Here is a 15,494-nt window from a genome sequence, read left to right as displayed (position 1 = left end):
AGCTGGCATTTCAGATTGGCCAGAGTTCAATGTGAGCAGTTGTGTGCCATGACTGTGCTGGCAAGACTTAAGATTTCCACTTGTGATTGACTTTACTTTATCACACAGGACATTTGAGATTGACTGCAGTTAAGTGTGACTCTCAAAAACTACATCATGATTTTTATTTGTATGCATAGTGATTTAATTTGATACAAAAATTCAAGTACTAACAATTGAGGATTATACAGCAATCTTCCGTTTGGGAAGTCAAGTTCTCTGCAAAAGGGAGCCATGAATCATTCTGGTTTTGGTTAACTTTAGAGCTCTATGATGCCTCAGGGTCTTCTTTGTTTAAATTAGTCAAAAAAAGGAGCGCTGGGTCGATTCTGAGCCAGTCCACTTCACCACCAAAGATTGTGTTATTAAAGCATCTTTATCGAGTCTTTGTTTGTAGCTCAGGGGAGTATTGACGCCTTAAAGATGGAACACAGACTGTGTAACCCTGATGCACAGAAGCATGACATTTTCTGTGCCTTGGTCTAGCCTGTGCATTGAGAGGAACAAAAGATGTGATTTTCAAAGGCCTGTGAGCATCGATGCCTTGTAAGTGTAGCACTGCTACACTGTTCAGTTTTAGAGGGAACACTGCAACATAAACAGTAGGAGGCTTGTCTGTCTGAACCAAGTGCCCACTTGTGCAGTCAGAAACTATCAGAGCTACTATCATCTGCCAATTCTTTCTTCACCTTACACACCTGCCAACGATACTTGGCAAACCTATTTTTCAATACTAACCTTTACTGAAAGTTGACTTGTTTTCAAAGCAAGAAGCGTGGACTTCCAACTGGCCTCACATGGTGGACACTTTTATCACCTAACACCAACCAGAGAGTTCATTTACATCATGTTAGGCCCATTAAATGGCCTGAATGGAAATCAAATAACTTTCCTTTCAGCTAACAAGTGATTTACTGTATCAAGCCCAGGTGTGATTGGAACAAATCCTACCACAGAGAGCCATTAGGATGGTTCTATGCATGCATGTTAACAAGATTTTTATTGATCCTTCTGCATCTATTGCTACTCCACACTGTGGCATTTGAATGCACGCTGTATAAAGGGTAATAGCCAATAAGGCCTTTGATAGGCTTATGCACAGAATAGGCTCTCTGTCATTTTAAAGGTTTTCCTATAATGCAGATGTATCTGTGCCCTTTATTTTGGTGCTTGGTCTGAGGATGTGTAGTGCCAATATGTGTCATTCTAAATCCTGTGCATGTGTTTACATTATGAGTAATGCATGCTACTAAGCCCATAAGCAACAACTCGAAGGTTGACTCATGTTTTGCTTGATCATGATGAGACAAAAATCCCCCAGCCTCCACCTTCTGCACATTGTAATGTAGTGTCATACATTGGGAGGCAAGTAATCATGACTCGACAAAATGAATACTTGCTACAGTACCGACCCCCGGTGCAAGAAGGCTGCAGCAAGCACCAGGGAGCTGAGATACTAGCATCTAAATTTAAGTTGGGCTGAGGGTTTGGGCCTCCCGCGTGTGTTTGTAAAAAGGTTTAACTCTCTCCCGTAACGCATGACCTTCATCCTTCTTGGCTCTCGCTCTTCTATCTCTCATCCTGCACTCTCACAGTCCCGGAGGATTCGTAACACAGCTTAGCACTGGCTCTTACAAAGCTTCTGCATTTACCTCTAGGCAGGCCTGCCTTGTACACTTAAATGAATTTAGATTCTGATTTGGAGACAGCAAGTCAATTTTATGTAGTATTTTTTATTATTCTTTTTTTTTTAAATATGCTGGCATTATAATAATTTAAGTCTTTTACCTACTGAGTTCTGGAGTATCTTTTTTGCATGAATCTCAGAAAACTGTGTGGTGAATCACACATGCATTGCCTCGTACTTTTGTACTTGTAAACTTCAGTCCTCTCAGCTTCTTTTCCCCAATAACATCACTTTTAGCCTGACTGTGAAGCCTTAATAATGTTGCATCGGCATTATCCGATTGCATTTGGAAAGCCTCACTTTGTGGGTGTAATGCCTCCATTTGCAGGTTAATTAGGAGAGCATTAGAGTAAACAGGAGCTAAATAAGTAGTGTGGAGTAATAGGGAGCTGGGAGGGCAAAGACCTGCATGGGGTCTGCTGCTAGAGTACTTATTGTTGACATGAATTGTTTAAGCAGCAGTGGAAAAAGACTGCTTCAGGCACAACAAAGAAACTTAGTTAACAGGTTTATCATGTTTGGGGTTTGGTTTTGGTCTATGTTTACAGTGATGGTTTCCTGAAGTAGTGTTTGGGATGGAATAAGTCACATAAGGGGTTGTTTTTTTACTTCAGCCTAGCATGTTGTACAATACCCCACATCAAAGAGACTGTGGAGGTTCTTAGTAGCAGTAATAACTCAGATAAAATCAGCTACAGTATCAACATTTGTTAAACACTTGTACTGTCTGCTCTGAAAGGCCTGGATTACTCAGCATTTTTCTGAGAACTCTTCAGTAAGGCTTTTTAAAAGAAACATCTTCGGCTATATTTAATCTTTCCCTAAAGCAGATGTCTGAGAATGACATCAAGCCTCTTTGTATTCTGCTTATGTTTAGCAAAGGTCAGCAACATAAAGTCTCAGGTGGGGCGCCACATTGCTGACATCACCGTCTGGTCTGTGCTGACTTAGTGGAGCATTTACTGACCAAGGTCTGCTCCGTCACGTTTTGTTCGACCCTCTCAGTCTGAGATGAACATATCAGCTCAGTAGAAAGAGACTGACTTCAAATCTGGAGTAGCAGCAGGAGGAGATGTTTTTGTGTCATGCATAAATAACATGCTCAGCCCAAAGCATTGACTGTAAACCAACATGGTCAACATGCCGCCATCACCTCCCATGGCGAGATGTGAAGCCAAAATACCGCCTCCATGGGTGCTATCATATGGCGCTGGTGGAGCCGAGGCATGTGCAGAAGCAAAGAATCTTGTGTTGAACTATAACAGATACTCACTTTGCGTTTTCTTGTGCCATTCCTCCTTCTTTTTTTTTTTTTTGTTGCTAACGTGGTAAAGAATGCTGTAGAGGCTGCATTTGTCAACAAAGTTGTCAATGTATATTTTTAAAAATAAATTACTTCATTAAAACTGGGCGTGATGAGAACTAATTGCTATGACAGAGAGCATGTTTGAAAAAGATTTGATGTGTATTTTAATTTTCTAGCTTGGCCAGTGTTCCATCTGTTTTCATGAAAGAGGCATGCTTTGTGACCTTTAGTGTAGCCAGTCACCAGGGATAGCTCTAGAAGTTTTGGCTTCACACAGGGGAGGTGTTGTGCAGTCCATCATTTTATAGCGTACCATCCTAACAGTTTTTACAGGCACTAAAATCAGAATTGGCCAACCTGCAAGGGTAACAGGGGTGTCCAAGGATGGCAGTGGCCACCCCAAAACCTTAAACAATGATTGGCCGTTTGTCTTGTCAGAGATTAAATCAACTATTTGTGTCGTGGTTCATCAGGCTGCTGAACAGAAGCTTCTTTTCATTTCAATGTAGAACATTTTCATTTGTTTGTACTTGTAATGATTACTTCCTACTACAAATGTTATGTCACTTTTGCCATCTGTCCAAAACGAAAATAACACCATATAATTCTTAGCATTAATTCTATTGCATACCTCGAGAGTGTTCATGATAGATAGGAAGAATGACAGTAGGTTAGCCTTTTTTTGCATACAGGCCATTTTTTCACAAGGGAATCCTGCATTAACCCTCCTGTCCATGTTCGTTTCTCTGGAACAGCAATAATGTTCCTGGGTTAACTTGACCCAAGGAATATTCAATTATCCAAAAGTGTCAGAACCCCAAAAAATCTGAATACACATTTTTTAAAATCTAATTTTTAACTCAATTTCTAACCATTTGAATCAAGATGTAGTTAATTGGTGTTCTTTAATTCATAAAGATCATGGTTCAATGAGGATAACTCAATCATTTTATATGGAAATTCATGTTCAAACTTTTTTTCGATGTACATTGTAAAGCCCTAAATATAAATACAATAGTTTTACATGACATAGATTTTTGTTTATTTTATTTTACATTTTTATTTCTATCTTTTTTATGAAGTGATGTTGATAAATTAACACAACACCTCTTCTGTCACATGCTGCTCAGATTTTTATGCTGCATTTAGCTGGTTTGGAAGGTATATATAGCCTAAAATAGACTATAATAGACAATAGACAACATAACAGTTGGGTTAAATTGAGTCTCTTATCCATATTATGTTGTTATATTCACTGATTTACTGTTACATGTTTTTTCCTAAATTAATTATCAGATAATAACTGGAAAGTCTTTGTTCCACACTAAAGGTATAATGAATTTCAGTCTAAGCATAAGTCAACAGGGGGTCTTTGGGTTAAAGATGATTATTTTTGCTAATCAGCTGCTTGTAATTAGGAAGAGGTTATAGGGACAGAATCAAGCAGGGGGTCTGGTCCAGTCTGGTCTGGAGGTAAAGAACATATATCTGTCACATGATGATTTGAAAAGGAGGCTGAACAGTGATTCAAAGGAAGATACACCTTGAATGAATTACCTTCTAGTTATTCCTAAAGTGATTCAATTTACAAATGCTTCACTGTTGGAGTGGTGTGTGGAGGCGAGACAGGAGAGTACACACAGCCCAATTATGGGATTATTCTTTCATGTCGCCCCCTCTCTTAGCTGATGAGTGGAGATGGATGTTCCATGCTCCGCTGCTCCTGCCTTTGTTTCCCCTCCATACAGTCCAGTCGTGTTTTGCATTGCTCCCAAATTCTGCGTTCTTGTGTTTTACTCACTCTCGTGTTTGGACCTCAGAGGGTGCACAGAAAACACATTGTTGCTCTGCCAAGTGGGCGTCTCCGAGCGTGACGCAAAGTCTATATTCACCCTAATTTCTACAAAGCCCTCATTCAACTGTGTTTTGACATGTTTCAGTGGCCTCAGTGTGCACTTTGAGTTGTATGCCTTTGATACAATGTACTTACAACCCGACTAATGCATGGGATCTCTGCAGCTCTGCATGGAAATGTAACATCTATGAAATTATTTAATGTGAAATAATATTACATTTAAGCCAAACTGGCCAATTAAAAGATTTAAGCATCTAATTGAACTTAAAAAAGAAGCTACGTTTTCATATAATTTCACCAGCATTTTGAATATAACTGCTGCATGGGCATTTCCTGCAGTTTGGCAGAGAAGGTTTTTTCCTCACTTTGATTCTAAATTGATCCATTTCTGCAGAAAAGAGAGGAGGTTCTATAAGCAGCGTTTGAAATATTTAGTGCTGCATATGTATTGGAAAACAGCTCGGTGTGTGCGTGCATGTGTGTGTGTGTGTGTGTGTGTGCGTGCGTGCGTGCGTGTATGTGTTCAGGGGCTGATGTGTTTCCATGGCAACATATGGTAGTCAGCGACACAGGCAGTTCCTTGTGCAAGTAGTGATACGGTGGATGCACTACTGTAAGTGGTGTCTGTGGAATAATTACTTAGAAACAACAGTAGTGTAAAAGCTTTATAAGAGAGAAAAAGCTGAATAAATGATGGAAATGGATACTGGATTTAAAGATGTGAACCACTTACTTATCATTACCTCAAAGTCAAAGTTATTCATCAATGTCTCATAATAATTATGTTAAACTAGCAAAGATTGAAAATGATGTACTGTCCAAAAGAATGTGTTCTAAACAGCAAATTCAAGCCACATGATTTAAATTTGGTAGGCTTAATTTTGTTCTATTCAGCCCTCACCATATCAACATAGCTCATTGCTTTCTTCTTCCAACCACACAGGGAGTAAAGCCCAGGATGGCAGCCTAACCGAGGAGGAGCTCCCCGTTCCCCAGAACATCAAGATAAGCAACATCACCTGCGACTCCTTCAAGATCTGCTGGGACATGGAGGCGCGCAGCAAGGAGCGCATCACACACTACTTCATTGACCTGAACAAGAAGGAAAACAAAAACTCCAATAAGTTCAAACACAAGGTAAAGCTTGAATCAGCACAGATGCACACTGAGGTGACACTATACAGAGGGATGACTCACAGAAAGGCCTTACGTTGTGTTCACACTGAATTCAATATGCTGCATTTTATAAATAGAGAATTAATGTGTCAGATGAGAGGTTTGTGTTTGTATGATTCAGCGTGTGTGATAATATTGAATAAACATAATAACTTATAATAGCCCTAAGTAGGTAATGTACCTGCACAGTTGAAAAAAAAAAAAGTCTTCAAGAATGTTTTTAATTTAAATCTTTACTAATCAGGATAAGAACCTTTCAAATGAACTCTTTATTATCTCTGACAATCCCTGGACAAACACTGATACTGGGACTTTACATTGAATTGACAGCTGTTAAACATAAGAATGAAGGCCATAGTGATTCTTATATAACTACGCATAAACTGTGACAGCTTATAGAATACAGATATCTCAGTAACTTTAAGCTCCTGTGTTGAAATTTATGGTGCTTTATTCTTTTACTGGTTTTGTCCCGTACATGCCGAAGTAGTGTCCTCTGTAAGCAATCTCTTCATCCTTACTTTTAACAGTCAAACCTTTAACAGTGACTGAGTTTCAGTTTGCAGTTTCAGCAGCTTGCTGTTGATCATTTTGTCTGAAACCTACCCTGTGGCAGCGGTAAAAGATAACATAGAAATAATAAACCTCGCCCCTTGATGGTCTTGTTACGTCTATTGGAAGCAGAAATACTCCTCACAGGAACTCTAGAATTGATTTATCAATCTAAAAAATCTCTTTCCATTTTTTTTTGTAACATAATAACATGATGCGTTTGTTAAACAAAATGTTAATATAGTTTTCAGACAAAATCTGCCTGCAACTTCATGTTTGAAAACTGCCTTGTTTTCCATTTTTGAATCATGTCTTTTAGAGCTCAACAAAAAAACTCTGCTTGTTATTTCAGCCTTTCTGGTTTCGCTGTTTGTTGCATTGTTTACCCAGTTAACCCTCCCATTATGTTGCGGGTCAAATTGACCCGTTTTAAAGTTCAAAAATCAAAAAAAATGTTCCAAGTATTTTTTCGCTATGAAACTTCTCCGGCTTGGCTTAATTAGCGTGAACAACACATAAAATGAAAATGGTTAATTTATCACATTTGCAACCCCCCTGCATGTTTAGATTACATAGATACTGTTCGTGGGTCAACTTGACCTGGCAGTCAAAGTGGAGGCTAAAAGGCGTCAGAAGTGCCAAATACTAAATGTTTCTTTGCAACTGTGTGACATATTTCACCCCAAACACTTTCCAATGTACATAAAACTAGTTTTAACATTTATTTTCATAACAAACCAGTGAAATATCCTCTTTGAACTATAATCTTTGAGAATTAAAGAACACCAATGTACTAAATATTGATTCAAATTGAGTTAATAATGTGATTTAAAAAATGTGTATTGGGATTTTTTGGGGTTCTGACAATTTTGAATTATTAAATATGCCTCGGGTCAAGTTGACCCAGGAACATTATTGCTGTCCCTAAGAAACAAACATAACAGGAGGGTTAAACTGACCCTGAATGAGATCCTTCCCCCTGTGGTCATAACTATCAAGCAATATCATATTAGTGATTCAAAGACTGATCCTAAAGGCAACTGGAGTTGGTAGAAAATTCTTGAAAAGCCTTTCAGGGAGAGGTGAAACATCTTCAAGAATTTCTACCTAGTCCAGTTGCCTTTCGGACCTGGATGACTGAGAACCTTCACAGACATATTAATTATGTTACATAATTTCTCTGATGCCACAAACGTATAAATATGACAACACTAATGTCTGAGGCCTAATTTATTCAAAGCTAAAACATGAACCACAGCTCCACCGTGTTAAATCTCAATATAACCTTTCTTTTGAAGCATAAGTGTGTTTTATCCAAGACTACACAGTAAGCTGTCACTCAAGTTCAAACAGACTAATATCACTAAAATGGCTCTCTCTGCCTGAGAGTTTTTGTACCAGCAGCAGCAGCAGGGAGAATGTTTCACTGTGTTAGAGGATAGTCCGTGATCTGTTTTGGTAATCTTACAGGCTTGTTTCATCAGCCTCCTTCATTCCCTCCTACATCCACTTCCTGGGTGATAGTTGGCTGAGTGTTTCCTCTCTTTTGGCTCTGTTATAGCCGGGTGACCTCGTGCTTGTATTTTGATTTTGGTGTGCAGCAACAGTGGATTAATGGGCTGACTCTGTTGCTAGGCAGGGGCTCCTGGTCCAATCAATGAGCTGCTAAGGCCCACTAAGACTTGGAGGGGGTTGACTAGTGAACAGAAAATGTCATGTACATATCAAAAGGACAGCCCCAGGTGGAAACTGCAGTCTGCCACTCGCTGTGTGTAAAATGTAAGCATGTAGGTTTGATTTTTCAAGCATGCGTCTGCAGATCTCGGCATGTGATGGTGATGGAGCATATTTTTGGACTCATTCCTTCTTCTCTCCTGTCTCTTAGGATGTTCCCACCAAACTCGTGGCCAAAGCAGTGCCCTTGCCCATGACGGTGCGGGGCCACTGGTTCCTGAGTCCCCGCACTGAGTACACCGTGGCCGTCCAGACTGCATCAAAACAGACCGACGGGGACTACGCCATCTCTGAGTGGAGTGAGATCATTGAGTTCTGCACTGCCGGTGAGTAATACACAACATGCAGTGCCTAGAGTGCCTACATTTTCAGCATGTGTGACTTCGGTATTGCTTTTGATTTCTGCTGGACAAACAGTTCTAGTACAGTGCTACGAGGGAATACAATGAAAGTTCAGGATGCCACACAGCTTCAGGGAAAATATTAAAAGAAGGCTAATTTATACCAAGGGGACGGGGAGATGGAGGAAGGGATGGTGGTGGGGAGGATGACTGATTAAAGGAATGACGGGAGAATTGCTATATATCTTCTGATGCAGGGGTCAGCAAGTTCAACGTTGCTGGCTGGAGTCTTTGAGTGGGGGAGGGTAGAAGGGTGAGGAGATGATGGCAGGAGACTGGAGGGTAATTTACTGGGTGGTTTTGTTTGGGGGGGATGGAGCTGTGAGAGGGATGACGAGCAGTAGAGAGGGGAGGCAAGGGCAGTGTGTAGGACCAGGATGTAGTGAGAGAGAGATGCTAAATGTGCAGTATTAGTATGCTAACCATTTTGTGTGACTGAATGCTGATGTCAGCATATAAAGATGCCCACAATAACACTGCTAACAAGCAAAATGAAACCAGTATTATGTCTATTTTAATCATCTGAGTTTATTATGTCACCAAGGTATTAGTCATAGCACTAACAAAATCCACTGTGCAGGGGCGTGACCAGGCTTTTTTGAGTGGGGTGCCTAAACCTGGGCACTGGTTTATGCAGGGATTGTATGTGTGCGAAGATACACAAATGAAAAGCACTTATTTACCATGAATCATACGTAATTTGACATGAAATTTGGAACATTAAGTAGTTAGTCTTTCCAGTATTAATGTGAACCACATGAAGGCGTGTTTTAATGTTCCCAGGGTTCTGTTTTCTCAAAATCCTCTTATTATGACACATTAATTAGATGTTCTGTTATGCTATTAGCAATGTTTCGTTCCTTGGGTCACTACGTTTCAATCACTACCCTGCAGCTTGTAGCCCTCTGTAGCCTTCTGATGTAATACTCAGTAAAAAATTAAGCTTCCAAATGTACAAGTCAGATGCTTCCTAACATTTAACACAGATATTTTTACAGCAGCTTTTTAAGATTAAAACTGTCTTTGAAACACAATTTCCCCTTCCTTCTCTTGCAAATTTAACTGCAGATATTTTTGACCAATCTCTTACAATGCTGGCGAATATCACCCTTGAAATAAAAACCCTGCTGGTTTGCTTGCGATGCTTCAAAAACAAAAAGGGCTGGGATGTTGATGAAGAGAAAAGAAATGACTGATGGATAATGACAAATAGTGCTGTTAATCATCTTTCTCCAATTCGTTCAGCAAATTATTTAGATTTTTTATTTATTTATTTTATTTTCATTGTTTTTATTACTATTGTTGCATATTGTGTTGTTAACCTTAGGATTGTGGGGTGGGTTTGGGGCTGGGGCTGGGGCTGGGGCTGGGATCTTTTTCTTAATTTATTCTATTCTAAGTTGTTTTTCTTGTACAGCACTTTGTGTTACAGTGTCATTGTATGAAAAGCGCTTTATAAATAAAGTCTGATTGATTGATTGATTTCTCCAATTGTGCCAAAAGTTACCAGAAGTAGAGAACACCCTAACTCCAACTGTAGCAAAAACACAAGGGTCCTATAGATGCAGTCCCCAGATTGTGGTCCTGAAACTGCAGTCTCCAGCTCTGCAGATTCATAACCTTAAAGGCAGCCTTTGCTTACCACTACTTTAGCAGCCATATGTACTTTGTCAAAAATGTCAAAATATCCAGTATCCAAATAAACACCATGTCATCTTTCATTTCTGTCTGAGGTACTTGGTGCATGAAAAAGGCAGGGACTTTCCCCAAATTGTCCTTGTCAGTGTTCAAGTGCTTTAAGAAAAATCAAATGTTGGAAAGAGCCTTGATCGTCATGAAACTTATGCTTTGGATAAAATCCACACCCATTTGGCAGACCTGCTTACACGGTGGTGAGTAAGAGCAGACTGTATTACAGTATTTAGTAGAAATACTTCAAGGCTTCTTTTCATCCAGTGCTGAGTCATTTCAAGTCATAAATATGAAGAGGTTAAAGATGGACGGATCTCAGGATAAAATGAGTCAACATACTTGGTTCATATTACATCTCTGCTGCAGCACAGAGTCTCTTGATGTGTGTAATTACATTTCTACTAATTACATCCTCACGTTGGTTTCAGATCCTCACAGTGATGGTACATTCATTTTCATAATAATATGTGTTGTGTCTGTTTTGCAGATTATTCCACAGTGCATCTAAACCAGTTGATGGAGAAGGCGGAGGTCATCGCTGGGCGGATGCTGCGTTTCAGTGTCTTCTACAGGAATCAGAATAAAGAGTACTTTGACAACGCAAGGTAGGCAAGCAGATCTTGTTATTACCAAGCTAGAGTGTATTTTTTCTGTAGTAAAAGGTTTGCTTTCACCTTTTCTTTGATTATGGAATAATGTGAACACTTTGATATTATTATACTAGGCCTGAAAATGGATGTTATATATTAGTGTCTGTACTCATGTAGCTGTATCTGGCTGTTGTTAAATGTGTGTATGTCGCTTGATTTCACTTTTATTTTCTTTACATATATTTTCCCTTAACCCTCCTGTTATGTTCGTTTCTCTGGAACAGCAATTATGTTCCTGGGTCAATTTGACCCGGTGCAGATTCAATTCAATTATCCAAAAGTGTCAGAACCCCAAAAAATCCCAATACACATTTTTTTTAAATCTAATTTTAACTCCATTACTGACCATTTAAATCAAGATTTGGTCCATTGGTGTTCTTTAATTCTAACAGATCATGGTTCAGTGAGGATAACTCACTCGTTTTTCATTAAAATTCATGTTAAAGCTTTTTTAAATGTACATTGGAAAGCCCTAAATATGAATACAATAGTTTTACATGACATAGATTTTTGTTTGTTTTATTTTACTTTTATTTTATTTTTTTAATGAGTAATGTTGATAAATTAACACGACACCACTTCTGTCACATGCTGCCCAGATTTTTATGCTGCATTTAGCTGGTTTGGAATACATATATTACCTAAAATAGACTTTAAAAAGGGTCAATTTGACCCTCGACATAACAGCAGGGTTAAAACCAAGCAGCAACCTCCAGTCTCAAACTATGAAGCCCATGCGGAAGTGTTATAAACTGCAATACATCAAGAATCCGCTTGACGCTGGCTGCAGAAACACCGGAAACCACATAGACATGAATGGGAAAAAGATGATCTTTGCAGCATTATTAAACATGTTTACAGCCTGGTACAAAAAACGGCTTGGCCCTATGAAGCTAATCTCTCTATCGGCACACACTGTCCGGGGGGTGAATTTTTTCTAACGTGACGGTTCAGAAGATATTTAGATTTTGAGTTTTTGCCCAACTAAGGACATGACTGACGTGACTCCTGGTCGGGGATCACATAGCTGTTGGCTAGGAGGCTCACACTACGTCACACTCTGCCTGGTTGAGTTCCGCATTTCCAATATGGCTGCCGCCGTCGATTGGCTTCAAAACAGCGCTCAGGAACAGATGGGTGACGTCACGGATACTGCGTCCATATTTTTACAGTCTATGGTTAAAACATAACTAATTGGACTGTGTTGCACTATCATAGAACTCTGATTACATTGAAGGCTTTACGACTTTTCTCAAAAAATGTCATTCCTTATTTTTTATGATCAATCTAGTCCAAACCTAAGAACGAAAAAAAAAAACTACTTGAAGCCAAGACATAAAGGAGATTCAGGAGGAGGTTGTAGCAGTGCAAGTTATTCTGGTCCAAAGCCAGCTCTGCCTAATACTAATGCAAAGAGTCAAAGATTGGTGTTGCAGTCGTGAACTCTGCACACAGATATACAACCTCCAACAAAAGATCATTTGTCTCTCTGCCATGTAGTCTCTTGCGAAGTGCTAAAGTGTGTAACCCTGCCGGAGGAGAGCAAACAGTTGTCAAGGAGAGAGAAAAGAAAAGAAGAAATGCTTGAGGTAGCAAAAGCCGTGCAAGGCTGTTTTGATGTCGGAGGAGAGTGTGACAGACCGAGGAGATGGGAAATATCTATGGAGCAGCTTTTTGTGCAGTCAGATTCTTTACTGGTTTCTGTCTGGGTTCATGTGACTCCCTTTTTCCACCTCTCTATTTGGTCCCTTTCCACTTATCTCCTGTCTATGCTCTTCCTCGTAGGTAATGCTCTACGCCTCAGAGAATACAGTGTCTGTACTAAAGCCACAGCTTGTGAGCACTTTTTTCACTGAAGCTTTGCAGCATGACGTCATGTGAATAGACTTTTCTCCTCTGCTGAGCTACATCTGCTTCAGCGTACTCAGTGTTTCTGTTAAACTGCACCATCATGTGGAGAAAAACAGTACTGACATTAACACGTGATGAGGCCTCTGCTTCTCTGACCTGTGGTGGGAGCTGAATAACTACATAATGGCCTCAACAAAGCATCAATTATGGATATAATGACAACCTGTGGACTGATAGCTGTGTAATTACAACTGGTAACTGGACCTTCAGAGTTCAGGTTTACTCTGAGGGGAAGGTGTGAAGCTGCCACAGAAGCATTCATTGCTTTAAATGTTCTTCTGTTGATTTGCTCTTTGAAAGCAGCTTTTATTTTCCAGCCGTTTGTAAAAAAGGTGGATAAATATTTGGGTGTCAATGAGACAGACTAACTGGATCAGGCTAATGCAATTATAGCCCCAGAAACAGAAACTAGATACTACATGTATCTGTGTTCTGAGAGTTCACTGTGTTTATTGGGTTAAGAGCTTATTGCACATTTCATCAGTTGTTCCCATGTGTTACGCTGCCCCTGACACAGTTTATTATATTGTAATCAAACTTGATAGAGAGATGCCATCACCATCTGCCATTCCCAAAACAAAATCATGGCTTTGATTTACTGTGGGGAAGAACAAAAACCACAGATCAAAACAAAGAGCAGATTTGTTTCTGATCTGCCCTAAACTGAACCTTGTTTTCTTCTTCTTCAAAGACAATTTCTTTCTCTTCTTTCCAAACTCCAGGGAGGCACAGGAGAACCGGATGCAGCCTTCAGTGAAAGACAACAGCGGAAGCCACGGCTCACCCATCAGTGGCAAGCTGGAGGGCATTTACTTCAGCTGCAACACAGAGTTCAACACTGGCAAGCCCCCGCAGGACTCCCCTTACGGCCGCCAACGCTTTGAGGTGGGAGCTGATCTGCTCTTCAACCCTGAAACCAGCTTGTACTTTGGAGACTTCTACTGCATGTACACAGCCTACCACTTCGTTATCCTGGTGCTTGCGCCAAAGGGCTCCAGAGGCGACGAGTTCTGTAAGCAGAGGCTTCCTGCGCTTGACATCACCAACAATCGATTCCTTACCTGCAAGCAGAGTGAAGAGGGTGAGGGTCTGGTGTTCCACCACGCCCAGGACGTCATCCTAGAGGTGATCTACACGGAGCCTGTGGACCTGGCGATAGGCACGGTGGCGGAGATCAGCGGGCACCAGCTGATGAGTCTGTCCACGGTAAATGCCAAGAAGGACCCCAGCTGCAAGACCTGCAACATCAGTGTGGGACGCTAAAAAAAAAGGCTGAATGTAAACAAAGGAGGAGGACGGAAGGACTAGAGGTGACTGACCTCTTAACACACACACAGGAAGTCCACATGTACTGATGAAGCAGACCAACACATGCATGAAGCAGCAGATTTAGTAGGCTCACACAAACATATCTCTGACACCGCTCTGTACTCTAAAGAGACCATCATTCCCAAAGAAGAGTGGAGGGGGAAAAAAGAGGAAGTGCTCACGCTGACACCTGCACTGTTGTCTCCTCATCTTAAAAGGGTTAAAAACATTCATGAAACTGAGCAATCAAAACCTGGGACACCAACAACACAGATCCATCCATCCATCCTTCAAGTCAACACTGGCATACTGACCAAACCCTTTAACTGTACTAACCAACACGGGCTGCTTCTGTTCAGTTTCCTGGTGTTTCTTTGAAAAGTTGTCTCATATTTTGTTATTGATCTTTGCCTTGTTATTATTGATATGCTCTTTTTCGAAGGTCCACAGCCTGTGTGGACAAGCATTCTCTCGTTTCCACTTACTTTGACTGTCATTATAGAAATGTTCTGTTCTTACTCTACAGTAGACAATTTCAGACTTTTGTTTACCTCCAACTAGTGGCACAGACTGGTACTACAATTGTATAGGGCTGCAGCATTGAGAGACATCTTTCTTTAAACCAAAGGTATTAAAACAAGAAGTGAAGCCGCTGTGGAATCTTAGCAGTACTAATGCAACAGCCTCTAAATTGTGTATTCACAGAGAGTCTTTGATGGCTGAGTGTGAACTATTTGTAAACTTGTTAACCTTTAAGACAAAGCATGATGCAGTTTCTGTGCAGCATGCGTATGAAAGCTGTCAGTACCTCTACCATGGCAACTTCTTCTGCATCAGTTGCTCTTACTTTGTTGTAGTCGGAGGAAAGGAAGAAAGTAGAACCATAAACTGTGTTTAGCAGAATAAATGTGAAAAAATATTTATTTTTATTGATACATTCATATATATATGTCTATATATATATATATATATATATAGAAAACTATATAAACCAGAAGTGCACAATGTCAAAAGCATTGTCAACAACTGCATTTAGGGGGAATTGACTTCTTACAGGAAAACGGGGGAGAAACACAAATCTGACAGCAGAAATAACTTGCACTACAATGCCATTGTTCACCAACATTCACATATTTCCAAGGTGAGCATGTACACTGAATGATTCAGAGGAAATTCTTAATGC

At 40.1% G+C, this 15,494-nt stretch overlaps 1 protein-coding gene across 3 annotated transcripts in view; it reads left to right on the top strand.

Moving 5' to 3' along the window:
* Positions 1-15,230, top strand: part of LOC117811426 (phytanoyl-CoA hydroxylase-interacting protein-like) — a 34,311-nt gene extending 19,081 nt beyond the window's left edge. For all 3 annotated transcript variants that reach the window (XM_034681685.1, XM_034681687.1, XM_034681688.1), the window contains 4 exons: positions 5,831-6,024; positions 8,501-8,675; positions 10,930-11,047; positions 13,726-15,230. In XM_034681685.1, the coding sequence (XP_034537576.1) occupies positions 5,935-6,024; positions 8,501-8,675; positions 10,930-11,047; positions 13,726-14,266 (924 nt within the window). In that variant the 5' untranslated portion in view covers positions 5,831-5,934 and the 3' untranslated portion in view covers positions 14,267-15,230. The remainder of the gene's footprint in view (positions 1-5,830; positions 6,025-8,500; positions 8,676-10,929; positions 11,048-13,725) is intronic.
* Positions 15,231-15,494: the final 264 nt, after the last annotated feature.

This window comes from Notolabrus celidotus, chromosome 4 (genome assembly GCF_009762535.1).
Source record: "Notolabrus celidotus isolate fNotCel1 chromosome 4, fNotCel1.pri, whole genome shotgun sequence".
In the NCBI taxonomy this organism is placed as follows: domain Eukaryota; kingdom Metazoa; phylum Chordata; class Actinopteri; order Labriformes; family Labridae; genus Notolabrus; species Notolabrus celidotus.
The sequence above is the reverse complement of the archived record's forward strand: the minus strand, read 5'-3'. Positions and strand labels throughout refer to the sequence as shown.